At 40.2% G+C, this 18,113-nt stretch overlaps 1 protein-coding gene across 1 annotated transcript in view; it reads right to left on the bottom strand.

Moving 5' to 3' along the window:
- VAChT (Vesicular acetylcholine transporter) overlaps positions 1–18,113 on the bottom strand; it is a 320,408-nt gene that overhangs the window by 203,230 nt on the left and 99,065 nt on the right. The window contains exon 2 of the mRNA XM_089237496.1: positions 15,820–15,902. Coding sequence (XP_089093622.1) covers positions 15,820–15,834 — 15 coding nt within the window. The 5' untranslated portion in view covers positions 15,835–15,902. The remainder of the gene's footprint in view (positions 1–15,819; positions 15,903–18,113) is intronic.

Below are 18,113 nucleotides of genomic sequence, written 5' to 3' on the forward strand. Positions count from 1 at the left end.
AAGAGCAATTCTTTTGAAGTTCTCAATGCTCAAAATATCCAAGTCGTACAGACTATGGCCTCTGAAATTCAGTAATAAACTTGAAATGGTGTTGACCGTTTAAAGGCCGAAGTATGAACAAAGTCGCTTATTGTTTTGAAATTTGGAATTTGGGGTCCTTTTGCATGCCTACACATAGATCAACTTTGAAATTTGAAGAAAAAAAATTTTTTTCTTTGTTTTTCATGATGTTCAATAACATTGGCACTTGGGGAGAGGTGAAAGCGGAAACTGGTATCGCCTATATTCTCACGGGTATTTATTTCTGGATTACACAGTTATCACACGAAATTTTCTATTTTCTACTACAAATTCGCAACACATACTGGTTTTTTTAACATAAAAATTTTTGCAGAAAATTCAAATTTTTTTCTAATGTCCGTGATAAAAGAAGGAAAACATATATATTTGATGGACCCGTTTGTCACATTGGCAGCATTTATACATAGTGGTTTTTTTTTGGCAAACCGCACACTGTCCTTTCGTCACAGACAATATGATGGCCATCAGATGACCTGACATCTTTTTCCAGTTGACAACGTGAACCTGGATAAATAATCAACCACTCCTTCGTTCGTAGAATGTTAATTGTCACTTCTCTTCGGAATTCCAAATTCGAAATACGATCCGCTTCTCGCAACTCTGAATGAACCATCCAACGTGCTGTAATGGTCATATGTCAAATTTTTTTCCAATGGAATCCAGAGCTGAGGTTTTGATCGGATTCTAGAAATAATTTTTTTTATCCCATGTATTAATTTTTTTTCTTCCAGATCGCTCAAAACTGTTTAGCCTTTTTATTGAAACTTAGGTGTTGCACTTACGTTTTGCTCCTTTTTTCTGCCCTACATCTTTTGAAGAACACATTTCAGGAGTTTTCTAACAGCTCATCCTCGGTTTTGCAAAATTATCTAGCATTTCACATACATCAGTTGGCACTGTTGATTCTAGACCATTTTCAATAGTACCAGCTTCATCCGTGATGTTTCCATTTTCATTAGCACGTAATTGGCGTATACAGGGTGATTATAAAAAAAACTATCCCGACATATGGACCCCCTAACTATCGTACCATTCACAGAAACTGAATGAAATTTTGGCATAAGGTATTTTGATGTATGCGCTCAAGAATGATATGGAAAACAACAGTGTCACTCTAACAGTTACAGTTACAGTGAGAAAATTTCGAAAATATCAAATGGCAACACCAAGTTTTTTGTATTGGAATGTGATGTCCATTGTGAAAAACCCTAAACAGCGTTCGAACGGCAACTGTAGCATGAAAATCACCGGCGGTAGATAGGCTAAAAGTGAGGACAACCAATAAGGACAGAGAAGCAGCATAAAATAAAGCATTTTATTGTGTTTTCCACATGACCTTGTGGAGGACTAATCAGGCTGGGATCGAAGAAACGGTGTGAAGAATGAAACGAACATTAATGCTCTGGTGCACGGCAAAGTCCTTTTCCTTGCCTAGCTCCGGGGATTTTCGTGCTACAGGTGCCATTCCAACGCTATTTAGTGTTTTTCAGTATGGAGATCGCATTCCAATACAAAAAACTTGGTATTGCCATTTGATATTTTCGAAATTTTCTCACTGTAACCGTAACTGTTGGAGTGACACTGTTTTTTTCCATATCATTCTTGAGCGCATACCTGAAAATACCTTATGCCAAAATTTCATTCAGTTTCTGTGAATGGTATGATAGTTAGGGGCCCATATGTCTGGATAGTTTTTTTATAATCACCCCGTATATCTGCATCCTCTAATTCGGAATCTCAAACAGTTTCTAAATATCCTACAGCTTCTTCTAATGTAAGATACCTTTTGATATGGTTACAGTTACACTCAGCTGAACACAGCAAGACTATCTAGGATTGTCGAACTTGTCGAAAGTTTCTTTTATCGTGAACAAGTTTCAAAAATATGGACGTTTCGACCACATGCTTCCGTGTACAGTTGTTTTGCTGCGTTGAAAAAAATTGTCTTTATTGTATACTAGGGGATGGGGGGGGGGAGCAACCCCCCCCCCCCACTTCTCTTCACAACATATATCTTGTTTATTTCGTCCCACTTCATCAGTGTGCTATGGAAAGGGACGTGTGAAAGCACCAGCTTACTGAAGAAGCGAACTTTAATAAAAATAACAATAAAGCAACAAAAAACAAATGAGATTAATCAAGTACCTAACCCTAGAAAACATGCCCATGGGGCCCCAGACTGCAATTCGCTGAATTTTAGTGGGGCCCCTGACAGGATTTATCTCAGGCTACCGATGTGTTGCAAATTTTACAATGTTAAACAACAAAAATCAATGAGATTCATCAAGGGACACCAAAAATGAAACCTGTCAACATTTCCATGGGGCCCCGTCCTGGAGGCTTGTCTATGAGGATGTCAACGAAAATTTTCAATTTTTATCCATTTTACAACGAATGAAATCCAGGGCCCCACATCCAGTAGCGGGGACCCAATGCGCATATTTTTAGGGGGTCCCAGACTGGATTTATATCGGGCTTCCGCTGTTGCTAATTCTACAATGTTAAACAACAGAAAAGAATGAGCTTTATCCAGGGTCCCCAAATAAAACCTGTAAACATGGGGTCCCCGACTTGGAATCTTGTCCGTCATCCCCTGCTGCGAGTGATATGAAAAATTTTCATTTGCATTCGTTTTACCAACAAATAAAATCCAGGGCCCCAACCAATTACCCTGGACACCAATCCCCATACTTTTAGTGGGGCCCCAGACTGGCTTTATCTCGGGCTTCCGTTGTTGCAAATTCTACAACAGAAAAGGGTGAGATTCATCCAGGGGCCCCCAAAATGAAACCTGTAAACATGGGGTCCCCGGCTTGGAAGCTTGTCGGTCATCCCCCGCTGCGAGTGCCATGAAAACGTTTTAACTTGTATTCGTTTTACCAACGAATAAAATCCAGGCCTCCCAACCAATTACCCTGGACACCAATCCCCATACTTTTAGTGGGGCCCCAGACTGGATATATCTTGCGCTTCCGCTATCGCAAATTATTCAACGTTAAAGCAGCAAGAAAACAATGAGATCCGTATCAAGGGCCCCTGGAAATGAAAACTTTTAACTTCCCCATGAAAATATACGTGAAATCCCCCCGGGTACCCGGACCCTGTGCGCTGGGAGCACTGGTGTTATATGTATATCATACATATACGTACCTCTCGGCATGACCCCCCACAAGGCAGGGCCCGGAACGATTCTTATCACTTTGTGATTTTTCACACTATAAATTAACCACAGAGGGGCCCCTGAAAAGCTGGTTTGGGGATCGCCATCTAAATTCCAGCCTAGAGGCCCTACTGTAGGATGTGGGAGCCTCTCGGTAAATGCACATAACATGGTCCCGATGGGTCAAATGGTTCCCGATATATGCTGGAGTTAAATGAATACTTAACCCATCATCGTAACCGACTTCCCTAACAGAAAAACGTAACAGATTTCCGTCACTCAAAAACGTCACCCACTTCCGTAACATAAAATCCTCACTAATTTCGGTTGCTTAGAAACAGGCCCTTTTCGAGTTTGTGATTTTATATTATGGAGTATATAAGGCACATGTTATTTTATCATTCTGCGTAGATATCGAAATTTCTTGAACAAAGAAACAGTTCTGTGCAGGTCAAATAAAAGGTACTGTGTGTGTGTGCCCCCCCCCCCCCTTCCCCATCTGGAAAAAAAAAATTAAAGGGCGCATTTTTCATGCAAGAATTATATTTTTCTTTCTTACTGCGAGCATCTCGATACTCATCTCCTACCCCCCCCCTCCACCCCATCACGGAACTAGCTCCCTCCCGCAAAAGGCTGAGATATTTGGTGGGGACCCTCTTCTATAATGTAAAATAAACAATGAGGCCCCCGTGATTGCCAGCCCTACCCTTGTAGAGGTCATAGTGCTCACTTAAACCATTAAGGATAGATGCTTGATTTCATGCTCAGGAGACATTCACCGAGTGTTCAAGATTCCTGCACATCCCTAGAAATACGCGAAAGTTTCCTACACATGCCCAAAAGCAATCAGGCTTTGTAGGCACCTCTATGAGTACAAGGATGACGTCACTCTCCGCTACCACACGAAGGTTTTTTAACAACTGACTGTTGCGAAGATGTCAGTTGTTAAAAAACCTTCGCACTTCTATGAGTACTCAAGTTTCATACACATCTCTAAGATGTGTATGCCAACGAGATGTGTCATTTTATATATTTCTAGGAATACTCCAGCTTTTCTCACACATCTCTAGGAGCACTCGAGCTTTGCACAAATCTTTGAGAATACGCATATCGCATGTTTAAGGATGCAAACGCGTCTTGCGCATTTCATTCAGTACGCAAATATCTTACCTTTTTCCTAGGGTATTTGGAGCATAGAATGATGGGCACCGCTCATCAGTAGTAAGATTATAGTAGTGGGTTCCCAAACTTTTTTTCATGCTTCAGGTACCCGCTCAGAATGCATAAGAAGATTTCATACCTCTAAAAATAAATAGAAGGCTTGCGTACCGCTTGAAATGCCTCGGAGCTTACCTGTACCTGGGAATGCGTCCAAGACTTGCTTAACAGTAGAAATCCGTAGGACTTTCAGACCCACTGAATGCATAAAAATCGCATATTCCTTGAAATGCGTGCGCGGGGTATATTTTTTGTGCATGGCTACATTTATTTTGTGTATTGCGGGCGTTGTGTGTAAGATTATTCGATAGTGACATGGGATAACCGACAACAACTTGGGTCTATCGCTACGCGATATTAAGATGCGTGATTACGAGATGTAATGTCTGACTGAATTCCTTAAGAGATAACTGAATCTGCGATCTCGCCCTTAACAAGAATTTGAATTCCTGATGCCATTTGTTTTAGCCTTTGCACTATGGATAGGAAGGCATTTTATTGACTTTAAGAAGCAGTACTGATTCTAGTCAAAGCACTCTCCTTCAAAATGACGAATCTCGTCTCTTCTTGTCAAACGCTAGGAAATGATTCTATAGTGAGGAAGATCAGGTCAGGAAGTGATTCTTAGGGTTAATCACGCTGGCTGCCGGTTTCTAGGAGTGCACAAGCTTCGTACGTATTTCTAGGAGTACTCAAGCTTGGTATATGTCTCAGGGAGTAATCAAGCTTGGTATATGTCTCAGGGAGTACTCAAGCTTGGTATATGTCTCAGGGAGTAATCAAGCTTGGTATATGTCTCAGGGAGTAATCAAGCTTGTTACATGTTTCAGGAAGTGCTCAAGCTTCCTAAACATTTCTAAGATAACGTTTTTCTTTCAAACATATTCATACATTGGGTAATGGGGATATATGAGGATATATATATATATATATATATATATATGTTGCGGTAAATGTGATTAATCCGGTTGTTATTCATAATAACCGCTTATTATGCATAATCGCCGAGCAATTTGGTAAGTAGGATAAATTCCCCTAAATTTATCGCTGTTACCGGTGATTACGAATACCACCGAAGCGTCGTTGGTCAATTTCTTTAAAATAATCACTTTCCCAGTGATTATGTATAATACCAAAGCGTCGCGTCGTTGCTAAACAGGATAAATCGTACGATATGATATCCTGTATAATAATATATGATATGATAATTCATACATGTATTGCATCATTATATCGGGATACGATCGTAAAATTCGTTATCATTATATCGGAGTCCTACTATATTCATCACGCATGCTAGCGTAATTATGCATAATTTCCGGCAAAAGGGATAATAAGTTCAGTATTTATCAAATTTATCAACGACGCTTGGGTATTATGCATATTCGCCGGTAAAAAGCGATACATTCGTCAAACTTACCAAAGGATTGGCAGGTATGCATAATAATTGGTTATTATGAATAAGAGCTGGTTTATCACATTTACCTTAACGTATACATTTCGTATACATTCTCTCTCTTTTCAGGCCAGCTCCTACTAACCAGGAAGTTTTCCCTTCCAATGGCAGCCATGGAAGCCTGGAGGGCGAATCTGATCACTCATGCTCTTTCTTGAACTTGTATGCTATCAAGTATTTGTGGGGGGGGGGGGGGAATGACGTAGCGAAACAAGATGAATGACTCTATTCGTTTGTGGAGTCACTTGAGCCGTTTGGACGGCAAAGAGCCTCCGCTGTTTACTGATTTGCAATAAATTACGGTTAAAATTTGAATTTTTGGTTGAGAAAGTTTTCTATATACTTAACATGACGCTACTGGGGAAAAAAACAGCTTTTATACTCAGTCAGTCAAATGAGATATGTAGAGATCATCATAGTGACCTGCCATTAAAAGACTTCTGATATGCATACGTATATACGGCATTTATCAATGCTCATAGTGACCGAAGAATGGAAATCAACTTAAACGATGGGTTCTCATAAATTCTTATTTGTCGAAGAAAGAAAACTCCAAATGACTAAGGCGGTCTATTTACCGAGATTTCAAAACGAAACCCATTGTTGAAAGAGAAGTTGCCACGATGACTTATCTAGTGTTAGGCGGATAGTAATGTTTCAATGAAGACGTTCACGTCCATTTTACTTATTTGCAGTTCATACAAAATGGGAATGTGGACGAAGTGCATGCATGCGTGGTTCGGTAGTAGCAGCAGAATGTACAAAACACCGAAAAAAGAATCGAATTCCTACTAAGTCTTACGTAAGCAGTCATCGAATTATTCAGTATTGACAACTATTCGGCGGCGTCCATGTCTGTATTGGACGACCACCCACGAGTGTCTAAAAAGCATCAGGGGTCATCTTCATATCGAAAGCTCCTACCATCGAACCCAGCATAAGGAGACATGGAGCTCGTGAATTCGGAAGGTCTCATTCATTACTTTAGAAAGTCTCAGTAGCGTCAGAGTGAGGGTAGAATACCATTATACAGCAGCAACTCATCACTTATGCAGAAACTGAATACCGTACGTTATGAACATTTCAGAGTCAATATTCGATTTCCCAAGAGATTTTATGGACATTCAGAGTCAATAATACACAAGTGGATAAGAAAAAGCTCGATATACATACAGAAAAGCAAGTAAAAGCTCAATTTAAACAGAAAATTGGTATGTGTGTGGGGGGGGGGAGAGAGAATTATTCTTTTTATAACGATGGGCATTCACGAGTCGAAATGTATTGAAAACTTCTATCATGGCGTGCTTAGGAAGAAACCTTAGCTTCAATAGACCTGGTGCACACCTTATAAAGCAAACTCTTTACTCACGTGTGTGGGCAAATGCTTGTAAATTTATTTATGTTTTCACCGTGGGCATTTTATCTTTGCCATATAGCATTAGGAAGTTTTGCAGTAGAGTTGATTTGCGTGTTTTGTATTTGAGTGAATTTAGTGACTAATACCAGTTTATTGGTGCCATCATTTTTTATTCTCTTCTATACTGTACAAGTAAGGATTCCCTACTATTTATTTGAAAATTACTATTTCATTTTCAATGATACGGTCAAAAATGTACTGTAGAGTACCACCAGGTAATGAGAGTAATTCTTTTCCTATAATAAAAATTACTTTTATGTGTGGAAAACAAAATAATGGGGCAGATGCTTACTGAAGCAACTACATTGAGTCGTCTAGATGGAGATGGGATGAAAAAAGACGTTATATCACCTACGATATTCATCAATGGACGGAGTGGACAAGACAGATATGCTGCGCTCACTATTGGCACAGACTGCCTTCGCGGTGCTTGAAATGGCATAAGTCAATGCCTATGTAATTTATGAAGAAATACGTGGAGGAATTTCACTATTGGAGTTTCGAAGAAACTTCGCAAAGCCCACGGAAGTATCCTAGTAAAGAAGAGAGGTCGCCCTGCAGTCAGAACCACACCAGAACAGCCAAAGAAGAGAAGGAAGAGTGACCTTTCTGGGCCCAAAGACATCAGGAAACAAAATCTGGGAGCTCATTCGCCTACATTTGTTCAGCATAGGGGAAGATGTGAGATGTGCTCCATTCGAAAGATACAGTCCAAACCTCACTCAAAATGTTCATTTTGCAATGCACTTTTCTGTTGCAATGCAAGAAAAAGAATTACTTTCAGAAGTATAATCTAAAGTAGTGTAAATAAAAATATGTGTTTGGATTTTTTTTTCTTTACATATTACCCATATTCACGTTCGGCACGGCTAAGTTCCAGCTGCATAATTAATCACTAAAAACACCGTAAAAGGTATTTTACTCTTTTTTTTGCCCCTTGGGCTATTCAGCGCCAAAACTTATCTAATGATGTAAAAATCTATGTATATATATTAAAAAGTTACTGGTAAATTAATTCAGGATAAAACGGGATAAGAGTACACCGAGGGGGCCACAGCTTTTCAGTTTGTACTCGGGAAAGACAAAAATTGTAAGGAATAAATAAGTGAAGTAAAAAAGGGCATATATAGAGACAGAGAAGGGAATTCGGAGGCCCTCTTGGTGAAAGAAAGAGAGAGAGGTTAAGGCTTCGCGAACACACATTTAAATCAAAGTGTTCATTATCTATCCAAATTTGAAATTGGGAGCGGTAAGGGCGAGGTATGACATCGTTCTGACCATTGTTCTTCAATGACCGGTGGGTGAGAATTTCCTGCCAGTATACGAAACATTCCCACCAGTGTGTGTGTGTTGATTTTTATGTCTGTCAGCCGTCAGAGGTCTTCGAAGCACAGTCGATTCCGCTTATAACGTGTTCCACAAAAACCATCATGAAAAACGCTGTAGGCGGGGAAACGCTATAAACAAGAAGTTTCGATAGCGTCAAATTTGGTGAGGAAAATCATTCGGGGACATGCAACGGCCCATCACACACTATCACAAAACAAGCTTGAATACGCTGAAGCTTATTATGCATATTCCAGGATGTCCGTATATCCTTCTTCCACCCCCATCCCATTTCCCAAAGGTTTTCATTAACATCCAAACCAAATAATACACAACTGCAAAAAACAGAAGAAAGCTACACGCGAGATGTAAGTAGAAGCGAGAGAGAGAGAGAGAGAGAGCACAGAGTACAGAAAATTAATACGCCGTCGAACCACCACTGGCTTAATTAAGAGTTTCCCGAGGGGATCACAGCTTTTGAGTCTTGTACTAGGGTTCGGGAAAGGAAAAAAATGAAAGGAATAAATAAATGAATAAAGTAAAACGGCATAGAGAAGGGAATTCGGAGGCCCTTGATGAGACACAAAGAGAGAGAGAGAGGTTAAGCCTTCGCGAACATTTAATCCAAAAGGTTCATTGTCTATCTAAGTTTGAAATTGGGAGCTGGAAGGAGGAGGCCTGACATGGCCTGTAATAATAGCAAAGCCCCTGGAAAAATATTCCCTATGGAGGATAATAGAGGACGCGGATAAGAATTGGGGGGGAAGGGAGAAGGATCAAATAGGAAAAATGTTGAATCGGCCAATTGCGCAAACTAATGAGGAGGACGTGCGATACCTACCGCGAGGGGATGGAGGCGAGATCTGATCTCTGTCTGTGTATGCGTACCTCTTATAGGTTCTTTCCTAGGGTCCTCGTCGGTATGGAAACGTCATGTACAACCACTCCAGGAACTCCCTTTCACTCCGGGGCAAGATTGGATGCTGGAGAATTCTCTGCCGAATCCTGGAGGGTATTTTGCTCTTGCGTTCGCGGTATTATGATAACCCCTTCTCGTTATTATCAAGCACGTTTCCTTATCGTGGGTTTTGCTCTTCGTGCTCGAGAGAGAGAGAGATTAGTCAATGTTTGAAATTCGCATGTGGAATGTCCACAGAAGCGAGTCCTGCGCAACACTTCTTGTGATAACGAACAAACATTTATATACGCCTCGGGCGCTATTTCATTCTTCTCGTTAATGATATCCTGATCTTCTTGCAAAGCTTTTGCTGCGACGAGAGTCGTACCGTTCAGTGTGAAAGACTAGAATCAGTATTTAAGACTACAATACCGTTGGTATAACTCTGAGTGACGGTATTTAGGGTTATAAGAACTTTGGTATCGGTACTTACGGAGTCAGTATTCATGGCTATAAGGTTTTGATAGAAAAACGTTATTCAGATTTATCAGATCGTTGGCGTTGGTGACACTGTATAGGGCTACGGGATTTTTAGCTGTGCTACTTACAGAGAAGCAGTATTCAGGGATATAAGATCGCTGATGGCGTGCTTATAGGAATCAGTATTTAGGACTATAATATCGTTGGAATAAAAACTGAGTAATGGTACTCAGGGCCATAAGAGTTTTGGACGCGCTGTTCTCACAATCGATGTACAGAGGTATAACATCGGTGGTAATGGTATTTATAGAAGCAGTATTTAGGGCTATTGATGGGTTCGCATCGCGAGGACCTGGGATCGAACCCTCACCGTTGCAACAGTGGCAGTCGCTGGAGTTGGTTGTCTGTGGTTCCCAACTTCGAAGCACAAATATGGGCCGATCTTCCCATTTAAACAAGTCTCGCCACAGAGAGCAACAGGCCTACGAAGATACAATTATTCAATCATTACACTCCACTCATAATTAGAAAAATTGACGGCAGGCGGCAGCACGCTACACATAACAAGCATTACACAGAGACAGACTACACGTTAGGTTCATAACACATACATGCACAGCTTCCAGCATGGCCCAGGTCTTCTTCAACCACTTGCTAAAAATACCTGTCATCGAGACACAGCGGTGATCCATGACCTGCTCAGGAGGAGCTATATAGGGCTATGAGATTGTTGGTCGCGGTCAGTTTTTAAGTCTATAGGATTTCGGTAGTGGTATTTATTTATAGTTGTGTGGTATAAAGGGTTATAGTCTAATGACTCTATATTCTGCTATCCCCGGTATGTACACCCGGAGATTACTACTAGCGATCTTGCAGCCCTAAATACCGATTCTATTCTCAGTATATAAGATCGTTGGTAGCGGTACTGATGGAATCGGTATCAGGGCTACAACACTTTAGTAGTTGTACTAACAGAATCGGCATTCAGTTCTATAATCACTCAAAAGATCGTTGGTAGCGGTGCTGAGAGAGATTCAGTATTTAGCGCTATAAGATTTAGGTACTGATACTTGACTATAGAATTTTAGTTTTTCGTACTCATGGGAGTGGTATATGGGGGGGGGGGCTATAATGTCGTTGCACTGAAATTATTATGAGTCCGAACATAATCATTGAACCATAGTGCCGAAAAATCCGGTCAAGTTATCCACATGTTCACACAACGTAACATTCATCTAAGAAAACTTTCTCGGCAGTTTAAGACGGAAGTGTTCAATGTATGGCCATGAACCACATTCGGGCCTCAATGGACCACAGTTTTGAAGGGGAAAATAGAACTACTCAACATTAAAGGGGAATAGAAAATTATAACCTCGAAAAAATCGTTTTTGCAAGACACTAAGCGCTGTGTCGCCATGTTTAGGATTACAAAATAATTTTATGATTTAGAAATAGCGCGTGTGCATCTCATGCAGTTTATATCTTTGCGATGATACCATCTTACAAGGCAAAATTTTGCGGTGAAAATATGCGACCCGCGGGCATCGATATATATATTTATATGTATTTATTTATTTATTTAATTTTTAATGTGGCCCGCAATGTCCAGGAGGTTGGACCACCTTGGTTTCAAATTATCGGAAACTGTAAAGGGAATATTGTTATCAAACAAGAACGAGATCCGGAAATTTCAACCCGGACATTTTTCCCCCCGACATTTCACCTGCCGTAACTGAGTAAGTGACTGACTGTGTGAGTGACCAGATGATTGGCTGAGTGACCGTATGAGCGACCAAGTGAGTGATTGTATAAATGACCCAGGGAGGGTGCAATTGACTGTATGAGTGATTGTATGAATGACCAAGGGAGGGTGCAATTGACTATATGAGTGAGTGTGAGTGACTGTTTGGTTGGCTGAATGACCATGTGAATAATGAAGTGAATGACTATATGAGTGAGTGGCCGTATGAATGACCAAGTGAGCATGCGATTGACTGTATGAATAATGAAGTGAGTGACTATATGAGTGAGTGACCGTATGAATGATCAAGTGAGCATGCGATTGACTGTATGAATGACCAAGTGAGCATGCGATTGACTGTATGAATAATGAAGTGAGTGACTATATGAGTGAGTGACCGTATGAATGACCAAGTGAGCATGCGATTGACTGTATGAATAATGAAGTGAGTGACTATATGAGTGAGTGACCGTATGAATGACCAAGTGAGCATGCGATTGACTGTATGAATAATGAAGTGAGTGACTATATGAGTGAGTGACCGTATGAATTACCAAGTGAGCATGCGATTGACTGTATGAATAATGAAGTGAGTGACTGTATGAATAATGAAGTGAGTGACTGTATGAATAATGAAGTGAGTGACAGTATGAGTGACCAAGTGAGCATGCGATTGACTATGCGTGAGTGACCGTATGAGTGAAACAGGGACTGGTGGAATGAGTGACCGTATGAGTGAAACTGAGGGACTGGTGGAGTGAGTGACCGTATGAGTGAAACTGAGGGACTGGTGGAGTGAGTGACCGTATGAGAAAAAATGATTGACGGTTTTGGTTGAATGAATGACCATACGAATACGGGTGACTGTATGAATAATGAAAAACGCGATCGTCACGTATTCCCAAGAGATCTTTACGATCCGTCCAGGAATTTTGTTGGTGTGTTAGTAAACCATCCATGCCCGAACCGGGATTCGAACCCAGACCTGCACAGTCAGAAGCTAGCTCCCTAACCACTGGACTGTCAGGCAGCAAAGTGGCCGACTTAGCGATCGTATGAAGGAACAAAACCACTTGGTCTGTCATACGACCACGCTGCCACTCACTCACCCATTCACTTGGTCACTCACGCGGTTCTGGACAGGTAAAATGGCCTGGGCGTGAAATGGCCTATGTCAGGGGAAAAATAACGAGGGCCAAATGTCAGAAGCGAAATATCTGAGGACAAAATGTACAGGGACGGAATTTTTGCAAACCAAACTAAGCGCGACACTACTGGTCTACGAGAGAGAGAGCGCGCTAGCTCTGATGGTAACCATCACGCTCTAATTTTGTTGTAACCGTTTACGAACACCCTGTACATAACACTTCGAAATCTAAATATTCGTCTCTGCTATTGATTCAAAATTCACGCTGTAAAAAATGCGTTCAACGTTTTATCGTAAGAAGAAAAATATTCCTAAGACCGTGGAAAGCAAAGCCCCCTTTCAAAGTGTATTCCTGAAACGCAATAAAATATGTATATGATGAATATGGTAATAATGATAAAATATGCAATAAACGCCATGACAAAAAGAGCGCAGAAAATGTCATCTTTGAGTATTTTACCGTTTCAGGTGCCAATTTATGGTCGCATGGAAGACGTGTCCTAGGCTTTCCACGTGAAAAGATCGCGATCCTATCATATTCGAGCTGATACTCAGAGAGCAAATTCATGTATATACTTACACGTACATAACCGGGTATTATAGCTAGTATACATATAAAGTTACAAATATATTGAGTGCATGTTCTTTGCCCCCGGAAAAAGTTGAAATAACGGCCCTGGGATTAAATGCGGGAAAAACGGTTTCTCCGCAGTGTTAGAGCTGTTTTTCCCCCAACTTTCCTCCGTTTTTCGAATTCGGATATGTCAGTAAATTGGAAATATGGAATAATGTTTTTTTTTTGGCATCAAGAGAGACCGGGCAACAACTTTCTAACTGTGTTTTGGGGCACACGGGGATTGTATAAAAAGTTATTTTCTTATTTTAATAACTAAACCCTCCCCCTAATAAAGAACCCCTTGAAACATGAATACCATATCTGATTACTACTCGTTATTTGAAAACTTCCGCTAACTGGAGGGATACCTCTTAAGATCAACGGTTCACCAGTAAAATGTCATGCGCTCTGTTTGCTATGAACCCTGTGCATAAACAGCAGAAACGATTTGCGGACTGACAGCGAATGAATTAAAATAGGAGAAATAGTTTCCGGGCAGGTACGAGAGAGAAATACATAAACGGTATATATATATATATAAACTGTATTTTATTTACTAAATTTAATAAAACGTAGCGGCCACTTTGATTGGACGCCGGTCGACGGACAAGAAAAAGCGGCTGAGAAGAACTCGATTTTAAAATAATTCTGATTCCGATAAAATGTCAGTATTCAAATGCACCACATGCACCACATTAATAACCCAAAAATAAATAGGGCGAAAAATTTGTGACCCAAAAAGTATATTCCACTTCAATGCTTTTCCTACGGAATTTATAATTGTTTTCGAATGATCAAATAAAAGAAATTTAATCGTCCCGTTTGTTTTTTTATACATTTTTGCAGCGACATCTTTTAATATCATTCGAAGTTACTTTGGTAATGTACGTTTATTGCTTGCTTAATTTCAAAATTTTTGTGATATATCACAGAAAAATAGATATGTATTTAGATTATGTTAGAAAATAAATATTTCTGTAAATATTTAATCGTTAAAACATCAATAAGTTAACTTTTAATCAAATAATGTTATCTAAAAAAAAAAAAGCAAATTCAGTACAGTCATTTCTGAGATGCATGTATATTGCATGCCTATGCGTAGTATAATGCAGGGTGGGTAGAATGTCCGTTAAGGCATTTAAATTACACAGAAACCGGAAAAATATCATGAAAGAAACGGTTAGCATCGCTACGTCGTGAATTTTTTTAAAAAACAGCCGATAGGTGGCGCTGGTACGAGTATTTGAAATTCCGGGTTTATCGATGTCAAGTATACATCCGGACCTGTTGCACTAGGGCGTTGCTGGATTTGTGACTCGCCTGCAATGTGTTATTCCCTGTAGTAATGGTCACGTGGAACACATACTGCTGTAATAAAAGATTTGGAGGCATTCTGTTAATTATTTGCGTAACTTTTCTTTGACTTGTGTACGTCAGTGCCGCCTATCGGCTGTTTTTGAGTTTTGGTTTTTTTTTTCCTATCAAAAAAATTCCCGTGACCTAGCGATGATATCCCTGCGCAAAAACCGTTTTTTATTTCGGTTATTTTTCCCGTTTTTATTCATTTTTAGTTTCTACGGACTTTTTGTCCTCCCTGTACATGAAATTCTCCTGCATATGTTTAACGACTGATTAGTGTTGAATTACGAGTCTCCGACTACTGTATTTTATTTTCACTAGCCCAAATGTTCAAAAACGTTTAAAATTTCAGCAAAAAGTTGAATTCTCAAAGAAATATACAAAAATTACTATGTGAATTTTATATGTTCTTCCTTTGTTAACTACTGTAATTACCTTTTAGTACTTTCTACCGTATTTTAACATTTACAAGGAGCCTTCACATATAAGGAATTCCCCTAAGTTTTTGTTCTTAAAATATGAAAAAAAGTTTAAAAAATATATCTACAATTTACTATCCATGCATAAGAAATCCTCTCCTAATTTTTGGCAAAAGGGGTTCCTCATACGAGTTAAAATACAGTATATCAAGGGTGCTCAACCTTTTGGGTTGAGCCACTCCGTTGGTGGTCACAGACAACTTCAGTGATGTGCCGCAGGCCACTTATGTGCTCTAGAACTGTGCTGCAGTGGTGACACTGGTCATTCTAGTATTGTGCAATAAACTATGGTGATAGGTCGACGAGAATGTGACTTAAATCGTTATAAAATTTTGTGCACTAATATAAATGAGAATGTAAATTTCTATATAAAACTGTAGTAACATATTACACAGACAACAACTGATTTGATATATACAATATTGGAATTAAAAGGCTTACAGTGACTTCTCCCATGGTGCTCTGCCGAATGCTCGGTAGAGCAAACGGCGTCGAGCTCCTGGGCTTCAGCGGGAACTTGTAAGCTGAAATACAAAAGAATGAAGAACATGTTACCATTTCATACCATATTAAAGAATATTTCATATAAACAATCACTACTGTATTAAAAGTACACAATCATGGCAGCCTTAACAGCACCATGGGCTCCTGGTTAGAGTGAGGTTCTGAGGTCTCTACCCAGCTATAGCCTACCAAATTATGTAATCTCGAAAAAAATCTCATCATCATGTTGGCTGAGTGGGCCCATGCTGTAGGACTTTCTTTACCTATGGGCTGCGACCCAAACTTCGGTCTCAGAGACGAGGCCGGTTATAGACATATTTTAAGTGTAAGCGAAGAATATTTTAGTGTCTCGACCCCCCCCCCCTCAATCTCCTCTATCGGCCCCCCATCAGTTGACGCCTTCTGCGGCAGCGGTATTACGCAAAGGTGGCCTTGCTCAGGGGCTTCAGAGGTGGGTCGTTCAAATCCACAAACAGCCATGATATTGGCTCTTGAACTATGGGTCCCACCGTTTCTGATTCACAGGGGCTTCCAAGAGAGGTCGTACAATTCCCCTTACAGCCGGATATTATTGAGCTATGAGTCCAAACCCATACTTGGGTCGCAGGGTCTTCCGAGAAGGGTCGTAAAAACCAAGGGCTTTTGAGCTCATACTTTTTTCATTCACAAGGGCTTTCGAGAGAAGGGTCGTACAAATACACTTACAGACGGGGATTATTGACCAATGAGTCCAGACCCAAGTTTGATTCGCAGGGGATTTGAAGAGGTCGTGTCCCAATCCTCGATTCCACTTAAAGAGCTACGGATTCTTCATGATGATCATCATGATGGCCGAGTGGGCCAGTGCTGTAAGACATTCTTTACCTATGGACCGCGATCAAAACTTGGATCACAGGGGCTTCCGAGAAAGGTCATAAAAATCCACCAACAGCCAAGGGCTCTTGAGCTATTGGTCCCACCCTTTTTTGGATTCGCAAGGGCATCCGAGAAGGGTCTTACAAGTCCACTTACAGCCAGAGATTCTTGAGCAGAGTACGGTCCGTCGAGACCGACCCAAACTTGATTCTCAAGGGCTTTCGATAAGGGTTATACAAATCCCACTTACAATCCTGTCATATATGCCACTCATTACGTCGCTGGTTTCACAAACTCCGCCGAAGGACAAACAGCTCCAAGTCGCAAAGCTGATCTTGTTGATTTTGGGTCGCGGCTGAAAAAAAGGGTCAAGAACCCCTTCTGTAAGACAACCCCGCACACAATTTCTTATGGCTTTATTATCAGAAAAAAAAACTGAATATATAATATATAAGAATGAAAAATTAAGAGAGGAATATACTTCGAAATAGGTTTTAACTATCTTCTTCCCAAGAAATACATCTAGAGGGAAGAAAAGACGCTTAAGACTCCAAAGACAATCCTAATACAGAAGACATGTCTTCCATCAACATATCAAGGAACCTATTAAGACCCTTCTCGAGGTCTATTAAGGTTATTGTTCGTCTCTTTTCCCCTCGAACAAGAGAGTTTTTGGGCTTTTTGTTCTTGGGTTTTGTCAAAGGACTTTTTGGAGGAGAAGAAGAAGAATCGGGAAAAAACACGCTATTCCACTTATCTCTTTAAACGAGTGTTAAAAAATCTTTGTCTTAGTCCCTGAAGAAATTATTTCTGGTCTTTCTTTTTAGACTTCAAGTCTCTTCGATATAAAACCAGAAGGAACAAAAAACTGCCCCCAAACAATTCTTTAGGAATCTATTTTTCAATAATGTAGTATCTTTAACTTAAGCTTGCTCAACCTTTAGGACTGTACGGGCCACCTCATCTTTATATATAAATGTGAAAGTATGTATGTATGTATGTATGCTCTTTATACAAATCTACAGTTTTACGCCAATCGTCGCCAGATTTTGCATATATACCAAACAGGACAGGGATTGAACCGTAGGCTACGTTAAAAGTTCGTCAGACAGGGCAAATGCCCGAAATGAGCGAAAAACTGTCGGGCAACAATGGTTTTGGGGCCTCAACAATTACTTTTGGAACGTTTACTTTGGTTACCGTGGTTTCCAACAATGCGCTTCAGACGAGTATATATGCCTTTACAATGGTTTGTCACACCTTTATTTCTGTTATTATAACAGTTTATTCTTTTATAACGGTTTGTCACATTTCCAATCCTCCCAGTAATTGAAGAAAACCCGGGAAGCGCCAGACATTTTTTCTTGCCTGTATAC

The sequence above is a fragment of the Pholcus phalangioides genome, unplaced genomic scaffold, assembly GCF_987345545.1.
Source record: "Pholcus phalangioides strain wild (caught in Gottingen) unplaced genomic scaffold, Ppha-v1.0 ptg000010l_1, whole genome shotgun sequence".
NCBI lineage: Eukaryota > Metazoa > Arthropoda > Arachnida > Araneae > Pholcidae > Pholcus > Pholcus phalangioides.